The following is a 24,609-nucleotide window of genomic DNA, read 5'->3' as shown; positions in this document are numbered from 1 at the left end:
CGCTTTATGCTTTAAATAGTAATTATCTTGTGGCGTGAGTGCATGGCTTCATCGCGTAGCAACTGAAAGACAGAAGATATGCCGACGATATGATACGGGTAGACTGTGGTGGCGAGGGGGGGGGGGCAGAGGGGGGTTAGGGAATTAAAAAAAGGTATGATTTTTTTAGGGGACAAAAACAACCTAATATGGACCAATGTAGTTTAGTATGCAGTTTGTATAGGCTAATGCATGTCATACTGCGAGTGGACGGATGTTCATTGTCAGCTTGCATTGAAGAGCCACACACACGTGTTAGCTGGACGGAGGCTTGCGTAAATTTGGTAGTGTATTTTTAATATTTCTATTCGTGATTTTACTTTATGAAGCACGGCTAGTCTTCACCGACAGAAGCTATTATTTTGTCAAGGCTTATGCTATGTCATAACTGCAAACTTGGACTATCCCTTTAATCCCTAAAGACCTTAATAAGATCCTATACTGTATTAGAACACCAATAGCCGGTGATCTCTTACCCTTGAAGAAATAATTAAGAGGCTCTAACTTAATTAGATCCTCATCCATTTTAGAGTAACAGGTTTTCCCCCTTCTTTCATTCATTCTCTTTGAAAAACAAGTTATTGATCGCCGTTTGTTCCTGCATCAAACAGAAAGAATAACGGTCTTGATTAGATTGGAAAGATCCTCGAGAATGGTCGGTTGAGGTCTCATAGTCATACAAGCTGTTACGTCTAGATATTAACGATCAAAATTCTGTTAAGAGTATGTACACTACATGCTCGAATTACACCATTATGATGATATAGTCCATCGGGGCAGGCTTCAAAAAGTGCTTAAAAACGACTTTCGTTGCACATATTCAGTACCAAGGTTTGTTGGTTGGAAGTTGTAGAGGGATGTCCTGGGAACATTTTTCGCGATGTTGGATGATTGGAGAGGTGTTATTTTTCGAGTAAACAACAAACAAATGACGTCACTCTTATACGGTGTACGACAATAACAACAGAGCAGTTCCTTGCCACAGCAACATGAAAATGGCATTTAAATGCATTTGAACTTATTAGAACCAAGATGTTTTTGCTGACAGGTATAGAGGGATGTCCTGAGATTATCTTAGGAGTTGTTGGATGCTTGGAGGGATGTTATCTTGCGGGCCAACAACAAATTACCTCACTATGAAGTGTGGGCTAAATTAAAAATCAGCAACGACTATTCACAGCAACAGGATTATAGTTTTTAAATGTTACTAAATCTATTTAGAACCAAGGTTTGTAGGTTGGATGATGTGGAGAAATGTCCTAAGAATACTTGAAGAGTTGTTGGATGCTAAAAGATGTATACAATACTTTACGAGTAAACAATAAACATATAACGTCATATATGGGCTACCGTATGTTTTCCTTGAAGAACTAACGCCGTAGATGCACTGATGACCTTAAAGACGACTGTCAACAGTTAAAGCATTGTAGGTGGCCGATTTAACGGGGAGGTGGTGGTGATGGGGGTTATTATAAAGCTGTATCCATGGCATTCATCAGGTTGCATATCATACAATGTTTGTGTCGTCAGTTATCATTTACCACGGGAAAGACGCAGACATGCAACAGATGGGGCAATCTTCAATAAAAACAAAATACTATTGAACGCCTGAAATGTTTTAATTGAAACATATCGTTGACCTATAAAAACATTGTAGGCAACAATTTTTTATTGTTTATAAATACCGTTGGTGACAACCTCTAGAAGACCTTCAGATAGAGACAATATCAGTTCAATGATTGTTTGAGAAATCAATTTGAACACTGTTAAGGGAATGCTATAGCAAGGAGCTACTTACTCTAACCAGGGAGCTGCTATTCTAACGTAAGAGTAGCAGCTCCCTGCTCTAACCATACAGCTCCTTGTCTCAGCATGATATATGCTCGGCCCACGGAACCCCGGAATAGAAACCGTTGCAATAACTTTTAGCAATTACATTTAGCCGTTTTTTCTATCATAAAATGGCAACCACAGTTAACAGCATTTTTTTAATTCAACAACATAACCAGTTTGAAGCTAGCAGTCATGATGTCCCAGAGAATTACACTAGCACACCGATAGTGGACCCATACTACGTGAAAGAAGGGTCTCGTCCCTTGTCTGATACTATTCCGGCCCTCAAATTCCACCATAACTGGAATTATTCTAATTTGAAAAGTAGAACCGCAAATTTTTGAGACTTTTCGGCTCGAATTAAGGATGATTTCGAATTTGAAATTTATCTCAATTATACTATGGTAGTATAACGGGATCTCAAATCGCTCCACAACTCGAATTAGTTTCCCCACGAAGGTACTATCATATTTTCAGTATTTCTCTGCGCTTAACTTATCGGTCAAGTATTTGAGATTCCTTTGGTCTAAAATGTGTCTGCTCTTAATGGATGCCAGTGATCTGTAATCCAGCATCTTTTGTCTAAGCGTACCAAGCACAGTGGCCAAAACGTGCGCCACCAATGCTGCTGCTGATGTCTGCTTTCAGTGGCTGCTAGCTACTACTCTGTACATTATTATCAAACGTTAGGAACAGTCTGTCATGCATTGCACTTGCCTCATATAAGTAGGTATAGGCACTTAGTTCCGTATTGACAATATTCACAAGAAGAGGGATTACTCACTAATCTGATACTTAGAGTAGACATAGCTAAGCGTCCCATTGTCGTTCAGTAGCATTGATAGAAAGGTAATAATGTTAAGCGTTCATTAATTTGTAAACATTGAAGAAGAGTGTGACTAAATTTCAAATTAATGTGTTCAGAGCATAGGTTCAGAGACACATAGCATAACTTAACCTAGCCTAGGCCTATTCCTAATTGTATTGTAACTTGTAGGGCCTTACTTAGGTTTTATTTAATAATAATAATAATAATCAGCGGTTATATTTTTACGACGCTTAATCGAACACAAATGTGGGAGAAACCGCTAGGGCTTATGGATTACAGCTTAGAATTGCTGGAGTGTAAATTGCTAAGCCAAGCTAACTTATTGTACCATAAATAATGAGAAGCATTTAAGAATCTCTTAAACAAAAGTTTCTTACTACTGCTACTGCTAGTACTAACTTAGTAGTATTCCTATAGGCATGGATGAAATTAGGGGATTTGAGTGGGCTATGTGTTTTTCAGCACCGGGCACAATGTAGTTGAGCTGGTTAAGTCACTTGATGCCCTCAGTCCGTAATTTTGTGTAAAGTTTGTTGTTATTTTTGTTGGACTATTAAGTTGCTGAATATTTGTGCAACCAAGTACCAAAACAGGCTATTAACGTTCCAAATATTGTATTCTCTTGCCCTTTGCAAGGCGTCAGAAGGCCACTTAAGAAAAAAAGCATTGGTATTATTTGTTTATATGTTTATGAACCAGATTGCTTAGAGCAGAGTAATTGCCATGGAGCTCTCAGAAGAAGAAAAGAATGAAAGAGTAGACCAACTGTTAAAGAAAGCAGATGAACTTCTTGGAAGAGTGGATGATCTTAAAGAGCAACTGGACCATTCGGAGGGAGGCTACAGTAAATTGATCGGCAAAATTGAAGCAGAAAAGAGCTTTGTTTCAAGTGTGAGTATTGTCTCAGACCCAGACAGAAACATATTGTTTGTGTAAGTGTGTTTGCTTGTATGTGTGTTTGTGAGAAACACAGTGAAATCACAGAAAAATAAATAAAGAAGAACAAAACTGTAAAATAAAAGCAAGCGAAAAAGGCTCTCATATGTATTTTAACAATGCACAGACATTTATAACTTTGCTACTTTCTTAAGCACAGTGGAGGCTTTCTTTTTTGTAAAGAATTTTTGTCCTTTGGAGCACCTTACTATTACAGTTATGCTTAGTTGTAAGGGTAGGCTATATCGCTACAGTATATCCAAACAAAACTGCAAAACTTGTGCATAAGAAAAATGCATTTCTTTTGCATATATGAAAAATGCATTTCTTTTGCATATATCCTTCACAAACAAGAACATTTCTTATTAATATTTGTGAGTGGGGATGTCAGTGATTTGGTGCCTGGAAAATGTATTCCAAGTCCCACAGGGCAATGTTGGTGGGATATGTTCCATTATAACATCTTTGAAGAAATACATTTGAAGACGTTTGTTTGCTTTTGTTCCACATGTCGTACTACAGCTTCTGTCGAAAGATACGCCAGTGAAGGAGAATTCCCTCCGCAGCACAAATTTGATTCATTTGGAAGCCTTAACCTACACAGCAGAAAACATCGGTCACGTGACAAGGGTGATGAGCCCCTTGAAGTTCTTGACCCAAGATCAGGATAAAATCAACATTGTGGTGGACGTCATTGGCCAGAACGGGAAAGTCTGGGTGAAAGTCACAGCCAGAAATGCGGAAGCTCTGCACAGGACGTGGCTGGGTGAGATTTTGTTTGGGTTACACTCGTAGAGGCTGCACTGTATCAGCTAGTGCATTGAAAATCAAAACTGGAGTGTTGCGTCCACCCTATTCTATGCATATGCTAATCATTTTAGACTACAGCCCACCCTTAAGCTGATTCCTGTCTAGTACAGTAGGTACATAATTGTTTGGGAATAAATGTTTATACTTTGATAAAAATTTGGAAATGTTGCTACCTGATCTGATATATATAAAGGCACAATTATATCAGAGACTAGGTAGATTTTGACAGTTTTGATTGTTATCTTACAACAATATTGGAAATTTGATAAACCCCAGTTGTCACTGGTTCGAATCTCATTCTAGCCATAAATTTCTCAGCTCATTTCCATTGTCTTAAACTTACCCCGTCAGTTTTTCCATTTAACTTTCAAATATCGTATTAAGATGGCAACTTGTGGAATAGTTTCACCAAGATATTCCGTAAGGCTGTATTAAAATGAAAAAAATTTGTAATGAATAATTCATCAGATTTAGTAGTAGGTATCGTTAACAGAACTGATTTTGACCGTGGACCCTAGATAGCATTGAATATTAAAAAGGAACTTCACATAATTTGTGTCTGCTGATTTGTATCTGAAACAGATGGTGGGGATTACGGAGACCATGACATCGTCCAACAGGTCCAGTTCTATCAGCTCGCAAGTCAGCAGAATCCCGTGGGGTACACCCATCCCAAGGTCCATGTGGTGTTTTACAACGGGGTCACTCAAGATATTGTAGGTAGGGTGTTGTCTTGTGAAGTTGTGTTAATACATTTAAGTGTATGTAATTTGTATTTCAATCATGAGATACCCCAAAAATATGATTTCGTATCAAGTTAAACTACTATGTATGCATGAAAGTCACATTTATTAATACATTTTTCTCAGTCACCAGCAACTTACCTATAGAGAGAGTGAAAAATGAAAGGTGTATTTAATTTAATTAGACTGTGTGTAGGGTAGGCATGATAAAGCTCTTTCCACAAGTTAAACTGGTTTATCACAGGAACCTGTTCCATTTGGTCTGTATTACTAGTTCTGTGAGTTGTTTCATTTTAATCATGCTGTAATTATGCAGTTTATAAAAACAGAAGGTGGGGGGAGGGGTGGCCCTGGGGTTGTTAAAACGGACACCCACTTAGGGGGTGGGGGCATGTCTGGTGCGTTGTAGGGCAGAGTTAGGCTATCAATCAGATCTATAGTTTGGTCTACACTCAAGGATGTGCTTATAACTACTTTAATTTTGGGGGGGGGGGGGGGGTGAAGATGTACACCCTGCTGGATTCGTACCTGCATAATGAATCTAATTACTTCATGACGGTAACTTTCTTTTAACATACAAATTCAGGGCCATGTTTTGGACATTACAGCCTTTCTGTGGTATTTTTATGCCATTGAATGAAACAAGCAATATATGTATGTTATGCACCAGTATTTGCTTAGCACTTGGCAGTAGACATTGGATTGTAGACACAGCCAAGTGCTTTCAATTAAATTTTTTTTTTCTCTTTGCTTTCAAGTCACATGAATTTCAGAGATGATCATTTTTCCTTGTTTCATTTTCAGATGAACTGTCAGAATTAGGAGTGACCGTCCATGGTCACATCTTCAATGACATCGATGAAGCTAAAACCGGGAGGCCGACCTTACCGGTCTTCCCTGGGGTAGATGACCAAGAAGAGGTAAAGTGACTCCCCTTAAAAAAAATTGAAAATCAAACTTTCTCTAATTTTACTAAAATTTACTGAATGCAAACAAATGAATTGGCTAGACAAGAGGCAAGGATTGCTTTCAATGACAGCCTTGCATTATGTTAAACTGAAAGGAGTAATATTCATAAATGCTTGATAAACATTCATAGAGAAGTGATGATGTCACATCCTATGGAATTGACAAGACATTGTAACCTTCACTGCAAATGCTGTGCGACGACATCAATGAAATTTAACAAATTGAAGAGTGCCAGGGTACGTAATATTGCTGGCATATCATTTTGTTAGCTCTATTCACATGTTTTACTTGGTTGGGTGTTGGTGGGGGGGGGGGGGAGGTGTGGGTGGGAGAGCTGGAGTAACAGAGGCCTAGAAAATGGGAAATACCCAATCATACCTATAAGGACAGGATTCTGGATTCACAAATTTGACATGCTAGAATTACAAGGCAGAATCAGTCAGCTTAGCCATCTTATGCATATACTTTTTGACATCCATATATACTGTACATTGCTTATAAAAAGAATTATCAACACACATACATATACCCTGAAATATTTCACACGGTAAATTTCATGTAGACATGATATACTGAACTTTGCTGCAACAACTTATACTTGTTAAACCTCTTTTCATGTTATCAGATCTTTTCTCTTCACCCCCCTACCCCTCCCCCCCACTCTCCCACATTTTCCCATATTAGCAGTCAACATCTGAAAGCGGTGTTTCCAACAAACCCCTGGTTAACATGGACGTTACCACATTAATCGCCTTGGTCTCCGAACTCAGCCACGGTGGCTGCACTTTCTCCTTCAAGGAATCCTACATCGAAGACCTTGCCAAACAGGAGAGGAAGACCCCATTTCTTTCACCGATGGAAGATTTCATCAAAAGTAAGCCAAGATAAGAAGTCAAAACAATTGTGTTCAATTTTAAAAGGTGTATTCCTTTCAAAATGGTTCTGAAATGAAGATGTAGTCATGTGTTATATTTTCTTTCTTACCCGAAACATGTTCATTTTAAATGTTTTTTTTTTGTGGTAGGTGCAAGTACCCTCCGGAAATGCACCTTCCTTCATCATATGGTGTCGACTTGGCTTTTAGGGATTTTCGAGTGACTGCAGTTGATTGCTTTAATTAAAATTGCTGGAAATTTGAAATACAGTATATGCTCAGGTTTGATAAGGTTGTCATCGTGTGTTTCTTCTCGGGTCGGTCTGTTTTGTGGCATCAAACTCGGTCTCTTATGCTGGGAGGGACTTAGCAAAGAATCAAAGGATTTTGCCAGTCAATATAGGTTAAATTCAATCTACCTAGAGTGAGGGAAAAGATATAAGTTAAGAATGGGCTTTCAACTTACAGTTTGGAATATTGGTTTTCAGTTCCAAATAAGAGTCTGCCACTGGAATATATCCCTTAAATTTTTTTTGGGGGGGGGGGGGCAAAAATTCTAAGCAAACGTATCAGTAAAAAAACATGGAACCTTAGGATTACCTAGAAATGACTTTAGAAATGTGAACATATTGGTAAACCAAAATTAAAAACTCAGGAAATAATTTTTTGCCAAGTTTTACTTTTAATATTTGATACAAACTCTTTCCCCTCGATAGATAAAGACTTGATCGTATGCAAGACCGCACTGCGGGATTTTCAAAATATCCTGGACACCATTGCTGGTCCAAATGAGTTGGCGAGAGCCAAAAGGTTACTAAAGAGGATAAGGGTCGTTGAAGACCAGCTGTCAGCACGATCGGAGACCCTGACAGAAAGCAACAGAATCAAAAGGAATTCAAAGGTGAGCAGGATTGAGAGACGAATGTCCAGCGAGAGGTTGTCCCCCCCCCCCCCTGCGCCGTTTGTAACGTGCAATGTAAACTCTTTTGTGAGAAGAAACCTTAGGAAGTATTAAAGTTTCAACAATTTGAAATTTTGTTGTCAAGCAAAAATAACAAAATTTTCTAATATCTAGTCCGTTCTGAATTTTTTAAATTTTTTGTGACTTATTTTGCAGAATTTCTGCTATTGAAATCCAGAATATGCTCAGGTTTGATATGTTCGTCATTGTGTGGTTTTTTTCTCAGGGGGGTCTGTTTTGTGGAATCAAAGCTCTGCCTCTTACTTTAAAATCTGGTTTTATTTTTCATATTAAGTTTTTTTTAATTGATTCATTTAAAAGGATCCTCGCACCCTCTCTGATCAGCTTGGAGAACATGTGTATATTAGTGAGTTCAAGAACTGTTTAGTTTCTTTGAGGAGGTCAAAGGTCATCTGAGGGCAGTCGAGGTCGAAATCTGAAAAACCTTTATAACTTAATATAACTTAAAACTTATGCGTTTATAACTATATAAAAGCATGATAACTTGTTTTGTAGATCTCCCTGACTTAGTTCAAGAGTAGTCTGTGGGAATATGTAGATTTTGTAATTTTTCAATCAAATTGTTTTCCTTTTATCAGATAACATTCGGTACAGGAGATGCCTTGGGGGCGATAACAACAACCGGTAATGTCAGCTTTATTAAGGCTGCCAGAAGAAAGGTAAACATGTTTACATTGTTGTAAGCAAACTATCAATGACAAAACAGACTAAATAACTGAGTGAAATTTGAATGACAAAGGAATAGTCTCTTCCTTAATTCCTCTCTGTTTGTTTGTTTGTTATTATAATTGATTTGCAATCAATTGTTATGTGATATGCTAAGTGGCATTTTACAATTCTTTTATTTCTTCTTCTTTTTCAACATAAGGCTGGTGGCATGTGCCTCTGTGTGGCATTACAGTCAGCGTTCTGTTAAGAAATGATTCTAATTGAGTCTGTGATTAATTTTTGTGTTAGGTTGCTTTTCGTTCTCCATTTGTTTTTACCTCTTACCTACATTAAATCTGTAATATTGAAAAATAATCTCAATCAAGTAATTTTGTTTCCCGAGGGTTTACTAGGTAAACTAGTAAGAGAATACTTTATGCAAAAACTGCAAGATTTGTATGAAACTATTTTTCTTTCATGTTTCTGTAACTTACTGATCGGAAACCTGTGATTATTATTATGATCAGTTTGGTTAATCTTTCTTCGCAGGGGGTCGCGTTTCTCGTCCACACCCACCAATCCCGTGCCTTGACAGAGAAGAAGCAGAGTAACCCAGAGAAGGTGTTGAACCCACAGATGCCCACACACGTACCCTCCCTGTTCGCAGATTCCATCCACGTGGAATTAGCCGAAGAAATCCGCCTCGGAGGCGGCATAGGGGTGGATTTGTTCGTCTCGTCGTTGAAGTCAGAACCTATGCAAGAGCTGGCCCCGGAGGAGAACGGAAACGACGAAGTCGTGTCTTGGAAGAAGGCGAAAGACGGAATCGAGATAAATAGTGAAAGGGCGCCATCATTAGGGGTCGTCGTCGAGGTGCAAGCGAGCTAGTTAGCGCAGTAGGAAGTAGTAGCGGGCAGATGGTAGTATGTAAGTATTATACAGACCCCATGCAGTTGAAAGACACTTCAATTATTGCTTCAGAGATGTAAGAACTAAGTTATTTTACTTTAGATATTTTCAGTGGGAAGAAGTGAGGGGGGTGGGGGGTTTGGGGGAATAAAGGATTCTTTGATGGGGACATGTAGTAAAGAACAGCGCCTAGAGAATGTTTAACAAAAAGGGCAATGAAAATGTTTTAACTACAATTTTGACATTTACTGAGAGCTGATGAGGGTCGTAAGGGTACTTACAGGGTCAGATAGGTCGCTCAAACAGTTGTCTTTCAGGATGCAATTGAATATTTTTTTTATGCTACAGTTAGCTATTCTGGTTTTGTGGCTGATTTATTGAAAGACCACTCTCAGTTCACTTGAAGTAAGATGTCCTTTTTTTTTTTACAGCAGTTGATTCATGCCAACATTTCTTTTGCCAATTTTCTTTCTACTTTTCCTCTCTACAAATAATTTCTATCAGTATTCTGAAATATTTGACTTTTGGTTTGTATCCACCCATTGTCACTTGTATAAAAACTTTATTTCTCCCTCCTGTGAAAAGTGATCCTTTGGCAAGATTTTTTTTCCCCTCTCTAAATTAAAACTTGCATTGTTTAATTTTTGTTGTGTTTGGGCAAGCATGAGGGAGTAGGTAAAGGTGCTGTTTGATAAGTTGCCAGCAACCAAAACACTAGCTCAACAAAACAGCAATATATATAAGGTAGGTTCCCCCAAAATTGTTGGGTCTGTTCCATTTATTGAACCATCTTTATCCCTGGTTCCCATCCTGTTTCCTAGACAATACATGGTGTGATTTCTCAATATTTTTTCCCCCAATATCACCCAAATATGTACTCCAGTCTCCATGGTTGATGATTAATGATTTAAATGCACATTGACTGTATTGATTACAAGCAATTGACTGAAATCATTGACTGAAAATTAGAAAAGAAAGAGCAAAACTCAGGAAACCTAATTATCAATTTCCAGGGAGGGAGTTTACTATCATATTCCATGGGAACCTTTGTCTACCAATCCCTTTTTTTCCCTTTCTTTTTCATTTTTTGCTGCTGCATAGCCTGTCTGGGATCCAACAATAAATTCTCAGAAGGCCATTTTTGGGTTGTGACAGAGAGTTTGAGAATAATAGACCATATTAAATACAGTATGCTCTGCAAGCGATCAAGACCATATAGGTCCTGTAAGGGAGGGGGGGGGGGTGCTTAGTATTTTTTACACAGTTCAGACTGTCTTTATACAAGAGCTTCTCTCTTTGTAGATCTAGTCAGGTTAACGAAAAAATAGTAAATCTCAGAATAAAAAAAAATAATTAAAAAATGAAACAGAGAGAAGAAATCAGATCATGGATTTGCAATGACAAAAGGACTGAAGAAGTCTATTAAACTATGAAAATTCTTTTAAATAATTGTAAGGTTGTACCTAAGGATAACTTACTTGTAGGGACAAAGCAAGATACATAAAGTTTTATGCTGATCATGTTCATAAAGTTAATTTAATTTGGAATAGTTTGTCAAAAAAAACTTTTTAGAGCAAAGAAAACTTATAATGAATTGGATTGAAAATCCATGGATAGAGTGTCAGGGAAAGAGCATTGCAGTGGTGGGTGGGAGAGAGGGTCGGGTGGGTGGGAGAGAGGGTCAGGTGGTTGGGGGTGAGGGTCTGGTGGTTGGGGGTAGCATAGTTGGGGGTAGGGTGGTTGTAATAGTTTCATTGAAGTATCTTCTCCAAATTAGTTATGTCCACTTTTAATTAAAGTGTCATCAATTGTTAAGTCATTTTTTTTCAGTTTATTTAATTTAAAATGTATTCATCACTAAGGGAAACTGGGGATAATTCCTTATCAAAATCATGAGTAAATAATGTGACTTGAAAAGTCTGATTAAGGTGTTGGCATATTGTGTTTTATTGATTTCTAAATAGTTTTCCCTCGCTAGCGTAGCTGTAAACAAAAATCCATTTAATCAGACTATTTTCTCTGCAGTGGTTGTTTTCTTTAATGTTCATATAAATTTTTAATTAAGTTGTAAAACTACATACATCTTTTTGCATGATTTGTGTTCTTGGGTGTGCATGCTTATGTGTTGAGGGTTTCATGAAATTGTAACAAATCGTTAAATTTCATGTTAAGAGGTGAATTTAGACATCTTTAAATGGATAGTCTATTTTTCTCAATTAATGGAATCTTAATTATTACGGAAAAATGGGTGACATCTTGTTGTTTCACTCTTTTTTTTTCTCTTCAAATTTGAGGGTTTTAAAAAATCCAATATTTGCTGCAGGTGTTAAAAAGGTATTAAATCTTTTGTTGTGCTAATTAGTGCTACAGTGGTATTAAAAGTTGTGCTGATCATGATTTTAGTGTGACCATCTTTGCATTTCTTCAGTTTTGCTATATTTATGAATTGATATATCTTATTGTGACTTTATTCTTGGATTAAAACTCCAAAATTATTAATTTATCAAAGGAACGATATTCCTTGTTGTGTTAATTTATTTGTTACATACGATATGACATTCATTTGAAGTGAATTCTGTCTTCGTTAAGGCTAAACAACGAGAATAGCACGTTGTAAAGGGATCGTGTCTTGTATGGAGGTTTGTCAAAGTATTCAACAGTCAACAGCTGTGTTTAATACCAACTGCCCTGAGCAGTTTGGAATATAACTGTAGACTAGCTGAATGTGTGTTTCTTGTGCAATTGTAAGACAATAATTCAAAATCTTTCTCTGCAAGAGAACCTCGCTTTGGGATGAATTTAGTCTGTTATTTCTTTCGCTGGCTTTGAAAAGAATAGGTACTTCTCATTTTTGTCCACCAAACACTTTACGAGCATCCATTTTGCAGAAGTATTTCACAGTGTTTCTGATATTTACGGTTGTTTTCAGGACTGTCTGGAATGGGTAACTTTACGAGATGTTTTCAAATGCAAAAGGGATATGAAAATAACCAGTGCAATAATTCAGAATACTTTGACAAATCTCAATAACACTTCTAACTTTTCCGTATCTTTCAGCCTACTTTCTTTTTTTTTCTTTCTTGCCGTTTGCTTCATGTGGAATAATTATTTTTGTGCTTTTGTTTCGAAGGGAAAGTTTTCAATTTTTTTGATGTGCTAAAGATCATGTCTCTTAAAAAGACTAGGTGTTTGAAACCACCGGATTCTTTATTTTTCTGACAAGTGGGCAGAGATGATTTGAGTTGGTCTAAAAATCCAGATGTTAAAAAAAAATCAACAGAACTTAATTCTGTTTCTTTTTTTCTCGTTTTCGATTTAGAAATGAGATAAGGCGTTTGACATAAAAATGTCACATAGCCAAAAATGGAAAAGTTGAAATAATAGGTTTTGATATTTTGCATTCAGGTTCAGAAATGAATAGTTAAAAACCTCTCTCGGGAACAAAGAGGATGAGAGATATTTTAAAGTTAGCATTCTGTGATAACAATTATATTGGTTTGTCATTGGCTGGATTTTTAAGTCTGGGGTGAAAATATTTGACAGGTTGGAGGAAACTATTACCAACTACCTTTTTATGAAATTTTACAAAGGAAAGATAGTGGTTGGTTGGAAGGTTGTTAGATGTGTGGAATGGCATTCCAGATATCAATTTATGAACATGTTCATTTAATCTATAAAATGTTTCATAAAAAACTGGGAACTCTTTTGTGGAAGCAGGCTGTTATTGCTTGTGCTACTCGATAAAAGTTTCAGGGGTATACCAAGGTAATTGTTTTAACGGTAAAACGGGCAAAGTCAACGAAAGAGTGAGCAAAAATGTTGACTCTCAAGGGCCCTTCAGTCAGCCTTTTGAGTGTTTTGGAAGCAAGTCAAAACTTGACCTTGTGCATGGATTTTCAGTTGTAGTAATTAAAGAGTTATCTTCCCCCACCCCCCCCAACACCTTGATTTATCATGTGTGCTCCCACAGGAAGGTGCTGATTTAGAAAAGGGGGGGGGGAGAAAAACAAAAGTTGTTATGAAAAACATCAGGTATCGTCAGAATGTACATTTATTAAAACTGATATGGACGAATTAAAAACACAGAACTGATCAGAAAATTTGCAACGAGTTTGAAAAGGTTTTGAAAAGCCAGTTCTATACAATACAAAGTACTGTGTTCTAAGCTGTCCAGTTCTTTACAATACAAAGTAGTGTTCTAAGCTGTCCAGTTCTTGATACGGCAGTAAGACAATATTATGCAATAGTTAGAAGTGTTTTTCATTACTTTGTATCAGTTGAGTGATATATTTACAGGGACAAACATCAACATGTTTTGCTGTTTGAAGAATTTAAAATGCATTTTGAGGACCTCTTTATATTATGAAAATTGTAGCCGTCAAAAATTTTCCATGACAAAAAATTCTGAGGTGCACAAAGTGCTTATCAACAATGTCATGTGCAATAAGATCGGAGGGGGGGTGGAGGGGAATCAGCCAAAAAAGGATCCGAAAGTTTTTGGTTTTAAATCCATGGTTCAATTCTTTACTCAGAGGAAGAAACAGCAACTTTTGGCCTGTAAATTACCTTTCTGATAGACCTTTGTTTTTGATATTTTTGTTTGTATATTGGAAGAGTTTGGATGGAGATCAACCAAAGGGCCTAAGATACTTGTCTTCCTTAAGAGATTTATGTATGATCATTTGAGTTGTTAAGAAAATGAAAAGAAAAATAAAGAAAAGCACAAAAAAGCATCAAAGAAGAAAACAAACACAATTATTTTCATCTTCACTTATTATTGTTTCAAATTGTTTCTTGTTTTTTTCCATCTCTTTCAAGATTTTGAGACTGAAATTTATACTCAACTAACTCAAGTGTATTTGTCATTTGAAGGCCTAATACTAAGGATACATTTCTTTACTAAAGAAGAAAAAATGTCTAAAGCCTTCAAAATTAGAATCTTACACTTCTAACACTGACTTTTGTACCTTAACCCAGCAGTGGTGTCCAGAGCCAGGTCGAAAAATGTTATCACCAACCCCCCCCCCTCCCTTTGGATGCCATTATTCTGATGTATGTTGAGAAAATGAGAATACTTTTTTCTCTTTTCCATAGTTCACCATGCCAGCTAATTGATCCCAAGCCCTGGGGCTGTAATCCCCTGACCAGCATGCACACACCACTCCCCCTTACCCCAATAGCCTCCTCACAGCCCTGCACACACCACCCTTCCTATCCCTATAGGCCTCCAGTTGCTGAGGATGTGTAACACTGCAGGAGAAATGGTGAGCAGCAATAATGCATTCCAGAGAGGTGTCAGAAGTTTGCAAACACAATTTCTCACCTCAACATATTTAGCATTGAATTAAACCTTAATGACAGCAGATGTTTGATTAGATAAATTATTTATCTACACCTGCCTGTAGCTGGCTATGCAATGGTTGTTGTCCATAATATTACATACCGATTAGTAAAACATCAAATGAAACACTTATAGCACAATGTGTCTCGAATAACAAAATAATTTAAACATGAAGATAAATCTCATAGAATATATTGAATTAACACTATAATGTTCATCACAAAGATATTGTCATTAAAGACAATCAGTTTACTAGACAAGAATACAAAATAAAAACACAATAGTCTTTAAAACACCAATACTTTCTATAAATAGTGTACCCATCATGAAATAGTACTGAAATCTAATTGAATACGGATTCCAACAAAATTTAAAGTATCATTTTAGATATCAGTAAGACTTGACCACTAAAGAAGTTAAAAATTCGAAACTCTCTCTCCACCCACCCCCCCCCCACCCACTCTACCCCAACAAGTGACAAAAAGCCAGGTAACATGTCAAATTGCAAAATTAGTTACTTTTTCACAAACTTGACAGTTTCAATAGTATTGCTCATCAACATCAATAACGAATACAAAATATACAGAAAAACAAAACATGAATACGAGGATTCTACTGTGAAAGCAAAACTATGCCTGTTATATTCAACATTCAAGTACACAGGGCCGATACGAAGCAAGAATCAATAGAAAGAGAAAATAGTTACTTAATTCATCAATTTTTGTAACAAGACGGAAATACAACAGCATACTAATGATCCCCATTCCCACTTAATATATGATATGGGTGGGTTTTCCCCCCAACCTTTGACCCCCTGCCCATCCCTCCCTTCACAAGTTTACATTTTTATCTGTTCACTCCTTTCCCTGTTTTGCTTATAAAAGTTTCCTCTCTCGCTCTTGTATCTCAATGCACTTTTTCTTGCACATGTGTAAAACATGAAGCATGAAAATTCCCAAACTGCCAATGTTTGGGTTTTGGAGACACATTACCAAATAAAGAACATGAAAAGTATGTATATTGCACCAAGTTGATAATTTATCAAGGTTTGTTGAGCAGGGACGGAGAAAAAAAACAGAGGGTAAAAAAAATGATGACTAAATTTGAGAAACATGTTTAAAATTCTGCTGCTGGTTGAAAAATTGTCAAGTTCTTTGAATGGTTGTGATACATACATTATGTCACTAAAAATGTCTGTTGGACATAAAATATATTAAACTTACAAATATGTATTTGTATTAATCAAGGTTGGTTGATAGCACAAAAATGACACTGTAGACTCTATTAACATATGCAAATATAGAAATGACCTCCCTCCCCCCTCCCCTCCGCCCCCTGAATAGGGCTGGATGGCTCAAAGACAGAGATCAGGACAGTCATGTCCTGAAGACACTTCAAATAATCCATTCATAGCGAAACACTTCTATGCTCCCTCAAGATTTGCTTTACAATTTCTGACTTAAGGGATATCACTTTATAACGACTAAGAAATAAGAACTGTTTAAAATACAAACTGGCCCTGAATATAAAAATATGATAACTTCAAAAGTATGTGATATAAACTAATAAAAAACATTTTGAATTCATGAGAAACATTTTATTTGACAATGCAGTATGAAATATTCTTCACTGACCTCAACTTACAAAAAGAAACGACTGAACTCTCAAAGACAAAACTATTCATGCCAATAGGGTCAGCTACTGTATATCATAAGCTTGCTATTTCTGAACAAGCAAAAGCACATACTGCCGAGCTTGGAACTTTTTCAAAAATTTTAAATCCAGGGTGAAGCAGTCACCTCAGGATTTACATATCTACATAATGTCTGAAGCAAACCTTCCTGACTAAATAATTATTCATTATCGTAAATCTAAAAACAAAATGCTAAATCGTAGCAGACTGTCAAGCATAGGACAATGTGAAAAATAAACCTAAGGATTAAGCTGAGATAAGTGAATTCTGGAGTGGAAGTGACAAACCTACAAACATGCTAGCTTAACAATAACGGTCAATTTTGGAATCATATGTGAAAAGGTTCATCAAAGTGAATGTTAGGTAACATAGAAATGACTTCCATACATCACCTATCACCCCCCCCCTCCCATCCCTCTCTCTTCCATTACATAAAAAAGAGGAAAATAATGCTGTGCGCCTTGATTAATCAGTGACTGTATAACGTTCATCTCTCTCAAACGATGGAATTACTTCCTCCGGCTTGATGCACTACCTTGTCTCCGGGAGGATGCACCTGTTGGTTAAACATATACAAGAGACTACCATCAAAATGTCAGTCACTGATAAAAACGAAAGGGTGTCTGGAAGACAACGGTAGGTAAACGTCACGTCCTTTGCAACTTATCTGACTTCCATTTGAGGACATTGCTACCACTCCTTTATAAGCTGAGAACAAATAGAAATGTGTCTAAAACAATTCTCAATCAGTAAAGAAAAAGAAAAAAAAAGAAGAAGAAACAAGTTTGGGATTCCCTTGAAATGCAGGAAGGTCGTTAGCAAGATTTTCACAATTCTAGAAATGAAAAGAGGAGGCTGCTTTATTTATCAGTCAAAGCATAAGGAGAGTTTGGCTGAATTTAGGCGGCTCAAAAATAATAGGGCGACTTTTTCGTCCCACTTTCACACATCTCATTTTGTCCTTCACGAAAAATGGAAAAAAAAAATTCAAAACCGAGTTGCATTTGAGTGTGTACCAGTGCTGTGTGAGAAAAGATGTGCAAAGGATATGGTGAAATCCTTCCTGATCCTATAATCATATTTATATATATATTTTATGCTGATCTTTTCATATTGCTGCAATAATATAGAGAAAAGAAGATTATTTGTTATCATATCTGGAAATAGAAGAGAGTAAAAGAAGAAAAATTCAATGTCTTGAATGATATTATGAAAAAAACCGTCCTTCTTTCCCCAGCCACTAAAGCTATATGCTGAAAAGAAAGCAGCTGTTAATATAAACTGAGAAGGAATAGTTACAAAACATTTGTATTTTGTTTGTTAAAATTTTACTGATATATACACTTATTTATATATTATATTTCCTCTCTCATCTCACCCTACATTTTGGATGGTTTAAGAATTCTTTTTTTTAACAAAATCTTTTCACTCTACGGTGAGGTGGGGTCACTACCAGTACTTTTCACAGCTCAAATTGAACCAGTGACTTAACATGTTTCTTTACTATCTCTTTGGAGGAACACAACTTTTTTTACTAAAGCTTCGTAATTTGATGTATAACCGACTTGGGTCATGGTTTACAACATAATGGTTCAACTGTTTATAATTTTAAAGAAATTTTCCACTTCAATTTGCTCATTACTGTGTGGAGGTGCAGTCACAGCAAGAGGTGCAGTCACAGCAAGTGTCAAATAGATTTAACGGGAAGAATACTTTGATTGAAGGCTGGAGATAAAGGTTTCCCATCCAACTGGGACAGAGGTGTAAGATGAGGGTCTGTGGGGTTCACTGGCTCCATCACAGAAAGCTTTCCTGTTCCTGGAATATAAAACGAGACAGCAAAGAAGTAACCTTGTCCCTAACCATCTTAGAGAAGTGTTTCTTGACCTCTTCTACTACTCATGCCCCTCGGCAAGTTAAAATACTTTTGCGCCCTCTTTTTCAACTGTGGATGAACTCCCTCTTTGCAGAAAATTTGCTGTTCATCCCTCCAATTTCTCAACCCCCTAGAGTCCTGCCTCGCACCCCCAGGGAGTGTGTGCCCACCCCATGTACAGAAACACTGACTAAGAGGGAAAAGATCATTTGTGCAACAGAATAATATGTTACAAAACGTAACAAAGGAAATAAACATTACTGAAAGATAACTTTTTTAATTTTACCAGATACTTACAAATTCAATTTCATACTTGGTAAGAATGAGACTTGAGTAAGAACAATGCCACTAACTTGTACAGACTTATGTTTATCTAGGTGCAGGTACAGTGGAACTTACAAGAAAACATAAATTTTAACAACTTAACGGATTCAATTAGAGTATGCAATTGTAGTTAGAAGAAAACTTGAGTATAAACTGACTGAGATATTAAGATCTTAATTGCACAAGCAAATGTAGTTAAAGTGATAGTTGAATATTAAAGTGACAGAGTTCAAATCTAAATTTTACAGGGATTAACTTCCAAAGAGAAAGCAAGAATAGTTAGATTTAACTCAGATAGTAAGTACAGGAAGTGCAAACAGTACAGGACTAAAATCAAGGTGGGTGAAAAATCAACCAAGCATAATTGAATGAGGAACTGAAGAAAAACTCTTAGTTTTCTTCAAATTTTGGTGACTGTGAAAGTAGACTGAATATTAAGACTAAATTACACATAGGGTCACAGCGGGAAATCACGTACAGTGATAGTGAAACTTAAGTAAGTGACTTGAGTAAAGAACATCTACATATTTATTTTAAATACTCTGTATAACAAAATGTTAGCCAAGTTTGATTTTTCAGTGAGAAAGGTCACCTTTTCTTAATATTCATGTGCAATGAAAGTAATCCCTATATGTATTTATCTTGTGTCACAAGTGTTAGCCCAAAATGCAATATGAGTGAACCTTGAGTAAGTGACGAGTGTGAAAGTATGTGAGATTTAAAGTCACATGGTTCACTCAAATGCAACAGAGTGAGAAGTGAAGAAAACTTTGGTTTTTCTAAAACACAAGGATACAGTATATGAGTTAAATTAAGCTCAAATGTGATCAGACAGAACCGCAAAGTACAAAATTACAGAGTAAACTGAGTGACTTGAGTGAGTGACTTGAGTGCATGACTTAAGTAATTTCCTTACTTGCTCTTCCAGCAGATTTTTTAGCCTGCTGGGATACCGAAATGAGATTTTCGTCATCGTCATCACCGGGGCTTATTTTGCTTCGATCACCTTGAATGTAAAATTGCTCAAAAAAGTCAGCTATCAAACTTTTGAAATTTCTGAGTCTACTTTGATATGATAATATTAATGGTTAGACTGGTTAGATAGTACCTCTGGCACAAACAGATTCATCCCTGTTGTTTTTGATGCCTATGAGTTGGAAGCAATATATTGATCTTATTACTCTATAAAGCATATATTTATGTTTTATGTTTATGTTTATACTACACTGATATTCCACCCGATATATCTACACTGAATTTCTACTTATTTTACAAAATAATTTCTACTTAAGTGAATTTCAACTTACATTACAATATTTGAAAAAACAGAGTCTTCAAATATGATACAATTTAGTAATTAATTTTGAAGTCAACATGTTGACTCACGATGTTTTAAAATCTGCTGAATGATTGGCAAAAGCCAGTCATACTTTTTTTCGTACTGTACAATACACATGACAAGCCGAGCTAACTACTACTGTAACCATGGAAATACAGCCATGCTATAACACTGCAGCGTACAAACAAAACAAGAAAACAGGCAACCTAAAACAAAATAAAAAGTATTCATATGTAATAGTCAATGGGCCCGATGTTTTGATCCTAGCAGCATCTTCTTCAGGAGGCTAACTAAAATTATTTAACGACATTAGATAACACACTGCAAAATGTTGACAAAAGAAATCGTTACTTTGAACCGAATTAAGTCTGCTGCCACCTCTTGATGTAGGTCCACCTGTATCGTTGGTCATCTTAAGAGAGACGGAACTCAAACTGGATAAAGCGCCTTCAAATGGGGGAAACAAATAACACCAATGAATCTCTACATAACGTACTAATAACAGGGAATATCTAAGAAAATGCTCACCAATTGCATCTCAAAGTACCTTTCTCACTTAAATTAACTTCCTCAACTACTTTCCTAGACTCCTTCCCCCCTGTCCTACCTCCCCCCTCCCCACCACCTGACTCTTTGCAATCTCCCACTAAATGCAAGAAGAACAAGTCCCCAAACAATGTTTTTTAAATGGTACATAGACCTCTTCACTTTTGCTTGTGAAAAGTCACAGCAAGAAAAATGTGAACATTGCAGGCCCTGCCTCTCCCCAAGACCTCTATCATACCCCACCCACTCCCCTGATCCTGCCACCACCCCACCTTTCCAATCTCCTCCAGAATAAAAAATTTAAAAAAAAAACACTCCAAGGAAAGGAAAGGTAAGATGAAGAAGGAAGGTAACATGCTGAAACATGTTTAGCGTGGTGAAATACAAATGTTTGCAAAAGTCCAAAACAACTGCCAAACATTGAATTTAAAAATCTTAAACAAATTGTCCAAAAGTCCAAAAAATGCCATACTTTTAAATAAACAATATTAAAGCAGCCTTTTGCCATCGCTAACAAGTTTACAAAACCCATCCAGTATTTATCAAATAATATCGTTAGTGATCATTTTAAGCAGCAAACAAATAATGGATTCCATCGAAAGACAATTTTTGCAAGACTACCTTTTCCCCATTAGACTTAAATAGCTCAGTGGTGAAATGGAGCTTAAGGTTAATGAATTTGCTATCTAAGGATGGCAGGTTTGAATCCTAGCCTGCTCATCACAAAGTTCCCATGTGCAAGATGCTTAATCTACATCGGCACTCTATTCACTCAGGTGTAAAAATTGGGAGCTGCGAGGTAAACCTGTAATGTAGTTGCACCTCATGGGAAATCCCCTGAGGGACACTTAGATGTGGCGCACTGTAGTGTCCCAGGAGAGACTTATGGGTTGTGCACACTAGGTCTATTGGTGTGACAAGTCACCAATGACCAGGGGATGAACTGTCGTAGAGTCCTGTGATAATCCCTAGCCTTGGTGCAAGACTGTAGACCTTCAACATTAGACTTTTTCTTCACTATCTCAAGTGAAGTTTATAAGACTTTATTTATTACCCAAACAGAATTGTCACTTGAGCGAAAATCAATTGCACAACAAACCCGCTTTAAGAATGAGATAGCACTAGGGTACACAGACAGGACAGGTAGGGTAAAGGGAGGGACAATAAGGTGATTGAAAGTCTTGATAAAACCAAGAACCAGTGAAGAGTGTGACCTTGTAAGAAGTGACGCTAATAGCAGTGCAAGTGGAAAAGAAGTGTGCTTTCAACAATTCAAGTACTATGTTTGGAGGCTGGGCGATTGGAATTTATCTCTTCCACTTCGACACTCTCCACAGGAGGAAGAGGTTGGGACTTCTTAGCTGAATGCAATCCTGATCAAAAAGAGAAAATTGTTACAAGCAAAAGGCTAACATTTTGACAAACATTAACATTGCTTTATCTGTCTTGTATTGGGCTTGCTGACATGAGAACTTCACACCATCTCACGTGGCAATCTTCTCGATGCCCAACCTTCTTTTCCATTACCATGTCATATACCTTAACAATTTTCTGATAAATTATTCTAAATTTTCTTTCAATTCACGAATATGATTCAAAGTTTATATCTGTGCTGCGTAATAACTATTAACCTCGACACTGTTCTTGTTCTGCATATTTCATGCAAAATACAATTACCTAACATTTCACCCAAAATAAAAAACAAAGTTTCCAATTAAATTTGTAACCGTGTGGTACAAGCCGATTGGTTTCATCATGTGTTTTATATCGTGGAACCACTATAGCAGCAATTCACAATTATGCTTTAATACAAAATTGCTGTCTTTCATAACTCTCTTTCTTTGTGGTCATAATGATAAACTATTTTGATTGTTTGTCCTTTTTCTTGTGGGGGGGGGGGGCAGCAATGCCACAATTTGTTTGCTCTTTCTTTCATTCTTTTTCCTCTGAATAAAATTCTCATTTGATATTTGGACAGACAGGCGAAAACAAATTGTATCATACAACTGATGAAGGATGAACACAGTGATACAAGCATCCACCCTCACAAAAGGACAGAGGTCAACTGGAAATATCGACAAGCACTGAAATATGTTCGCAAATTTCAACTCTCAAAGCTTTGATAATATCTCAGAAAATTAATGTTCAAACTTCATCGATATCAGAACATGAAATAGTGACTTTCTACCCAAACTTACTCTCGCTGTTTCCCGTCCTGCCTCTCGACGGAGAAGCGGATCTCGGAGGAGGCCCTGGAGATGTGATGCTACGAGAGGCAGCTCTACTCTCTCCGTCAGGCGTACGGGGTATCTTAGGTCTGCTTCCGAAGGCATTCGTTCGTTCATTGCTGTCAATAGAAGGGGGAAAAGATTGTTAGTTGATAGAAAATGGTACAAGATGTTGAGAAAAAAATATATAAACATATCTGATAGATATTATGACGGATCCAATACTACACGATCTGATGTACTTCTACTTCCTTTTGCTTTACCTGGGGCCCTGCATAAGTTACAAAATTAAAATGCCATTAAGGGGTTGTTCAGCATACCCCTTAGGAAGGACTTTCCTATTTATCATACAAGCAAACTCCAAATATCTTATTTATCATACAAGCAAACTCCAAATAAGTTATAAGTCATACAAGCAAACTTGATCTGCCTTTGGGGAGGAGGAAGAGAGATATAAGAGGCTATACAGCAGCTGAAACAATGCATGGATACTAAATCTCCTTTCTCTTTGCTCTGTTCATTCACTCACTACACTATGATGTGTGCAATGTTAATAAACCTAATAAACATTGCATGGATACTAAATCTCCTCTCTCTTTGCTCTGTTTATTCACTCACTACACTATTGTGTGTGTAATGTTATTAATAACTTACGGAGGTTTAGGTCTCCCTTCTGCCGATCTAGCTGTTTTATCACTTCTTTGGGGTTGTGATTGTATATCCTGATCTGTCAAAGACTGGGTAACCTGTGAGATGAAAAAAAAAAAAAAAAAAAAAAACAAGATTAATAACTGACAGGGACCAATGAGTATCATATCCACTAGAAGCGGCTAACTGTTCTCCCTTCAAGCTGATTTTTCTCGTAACAGAAAAACAAGAGTTAACGAATACATTTTAGAAACTGTGTACTGGCCAGATTTCTATGACAATTTAGTTTAACCTTAAAAAATCGGGGAGTTAATAGGCTGGGTGATCCCTTGCAGTAAATGTCAGAGGGAATGACAGGAAATATTAAAGGAATTACAGGAAATGTCAAAGGAATTACAGGAAATATAACAGAAGTTATTATTATTATTGTATGCAGTAAAATATTACAGGAATACCAAACTGCAGTGGTCAAGGGATATCATTAGGCATCCTGTCAAAAACGAAAAGCTGCAGCAAGGCTGCATCAATATCAAACAACACATAAACTCATCCAACCAGCAGTGTCCATTGTGTGAAACTGCACAGCACAAAGGTTATGCGTTACTCAGGCTAGCTGCTGTTATGCTGCAGCCCCCTCAACATTTGGCATTCGACACAATTGCTTTACAATACTCTCACAGGTCCGACAATTTTCAGAAATATTTGCCGAAAATTTTTTCTAGTCAAACTATTCAGAACAGTGTGTTATCATCTTTACTTAGTATTTAACAGTTGTGCTTGAATAGTAATATTTTAAATCCAAATTCCAGTCTCTAAATATCTGTCATTAAAGCCAAACTGAGAAGGAAACAAAACTTACCCCTACATGATCAACTTTCATCACATCTGGCACATTTCCTAGAAAATAAGAGCAAGAGAAAAAAAAATCAAAATATGAGAGTTAAGAAATTTTTAAAAGAGTTAGAGCTAAGCAAGCAATTAGGAAATTGTATAAGTATTCAAAAATACAATAATATTCTTACAATTTACTCATGGTAACATT

The 24,609-nt window shown here is 36.7% G+C and overlaps 2 protein-coding genes across 10 annotated transcripts in view; one reads left to right on the top strand and one right to left on the bottom strand.

Moving 5' to 3' along the window:
• The first annotated feature begins 2,561 nt into the window (after positions 1-2,561).
• On the top strand, positions 2,562-14,261 carry LOC139976222 (UPF0415 protein C7orf25 homolog). Of its 2 annotated transcripts, none has more exons than XM_071984794.1 (9): positions 2,562-2,721; positions 3,401-3,592; positions 4,160-4,403; positions 5,030-5,167; positions 5,995-6,110; positions 6,847-7,033; positions 7,750-7,934; positions 8,594-8,674; positions 9,213-14,261. In XM_071984794.1, exons 2-9 carry the CDS (start codon positions 3,425-3,427, stop codon positions 9,549-9,551), a joined length of 1,458 nt encoding a protein of 485 aa, XP_071840895.1. In that variant the 5' UTR covers positions 2,562-2,721; positions 3,401-3,424; the 3' UTR covers positions 9,552-14,261. The 2 variants fall into 2 exon arrangements, with proteins under 2 accessions (XP_071840895.1, XP_071840894.1); XM_071984793.1 differs by having other exon boundaries at positions 6,844-7,033.
• Positions 12,635-24,609, bottom strand: part of LOC139976219 (lisH domain-containing protein ARMC9-like) — a 33,154-nt gene continuing 21,179 nt past the window's right edge. For 5 of the 8 annotated variants that reach the window (XM_071984785.1, XM_071984786.1, XM_071984783.1 and 2 more), the window contains 8 exons: positions 24,427-24,464; positions 23,574-23,665; positions 22,890-23,038; positions 21,972-22,064; positions 20,497-20,592; positions 19,723-19,812; positions 18,320-18,424; positions 12,635-17,162 (listed from right to left, as the gene is read on the bottom strand). In XM_071984785.1, the coding sequence (XP_071840886.1) occupies positions 17,116-17,162; positions 18,320-18,424; positions 19,723-19,812; positions 20,497-20,592; positions 21,972-22,064; positions 22,890-23,038; positions 23,574-23,665; positions 24,427-24,464 (710 nt within the window). In that variant the 3' untranslated portion in view covers positions 12,635-17,115. The remainder of the gene's footprint in view (positions 17,163-18,319; positions 18,425-19,722; positions 19,813-20,496; positions 20,593-21,971; positions 22,065-22,889; positions 23,039-23,573; positions 23,666-24,426; positions 24,465-24,609) is intronic. The other 3 variants (XM_071984787.1, XM_071984788.1, XM_071984789.1) reach the window with 3 other exon arrangements.

The sequence above is a fragment of the Apostichopus japonicus genome, chromosome 11, assembly GCF_037975245.1.
Source record: "Apostichopus japonicus isolate 1M-3 chromosome 11, ASM3797524v1, whole genome shotgun sequence".
Taxonomy (NCBI): domain Eukaryota; kingdom Metazoa; phylum Echinodermata; class Holothuroidea; order Aspidochirotida; family Stichopodidae; genus Apostichopus; species Apostichopus japonicus.
Note: the sequence above shows the minus strand (reverse complement) of the source record. Positions and strands in the feature narration are given on the sequence as shown.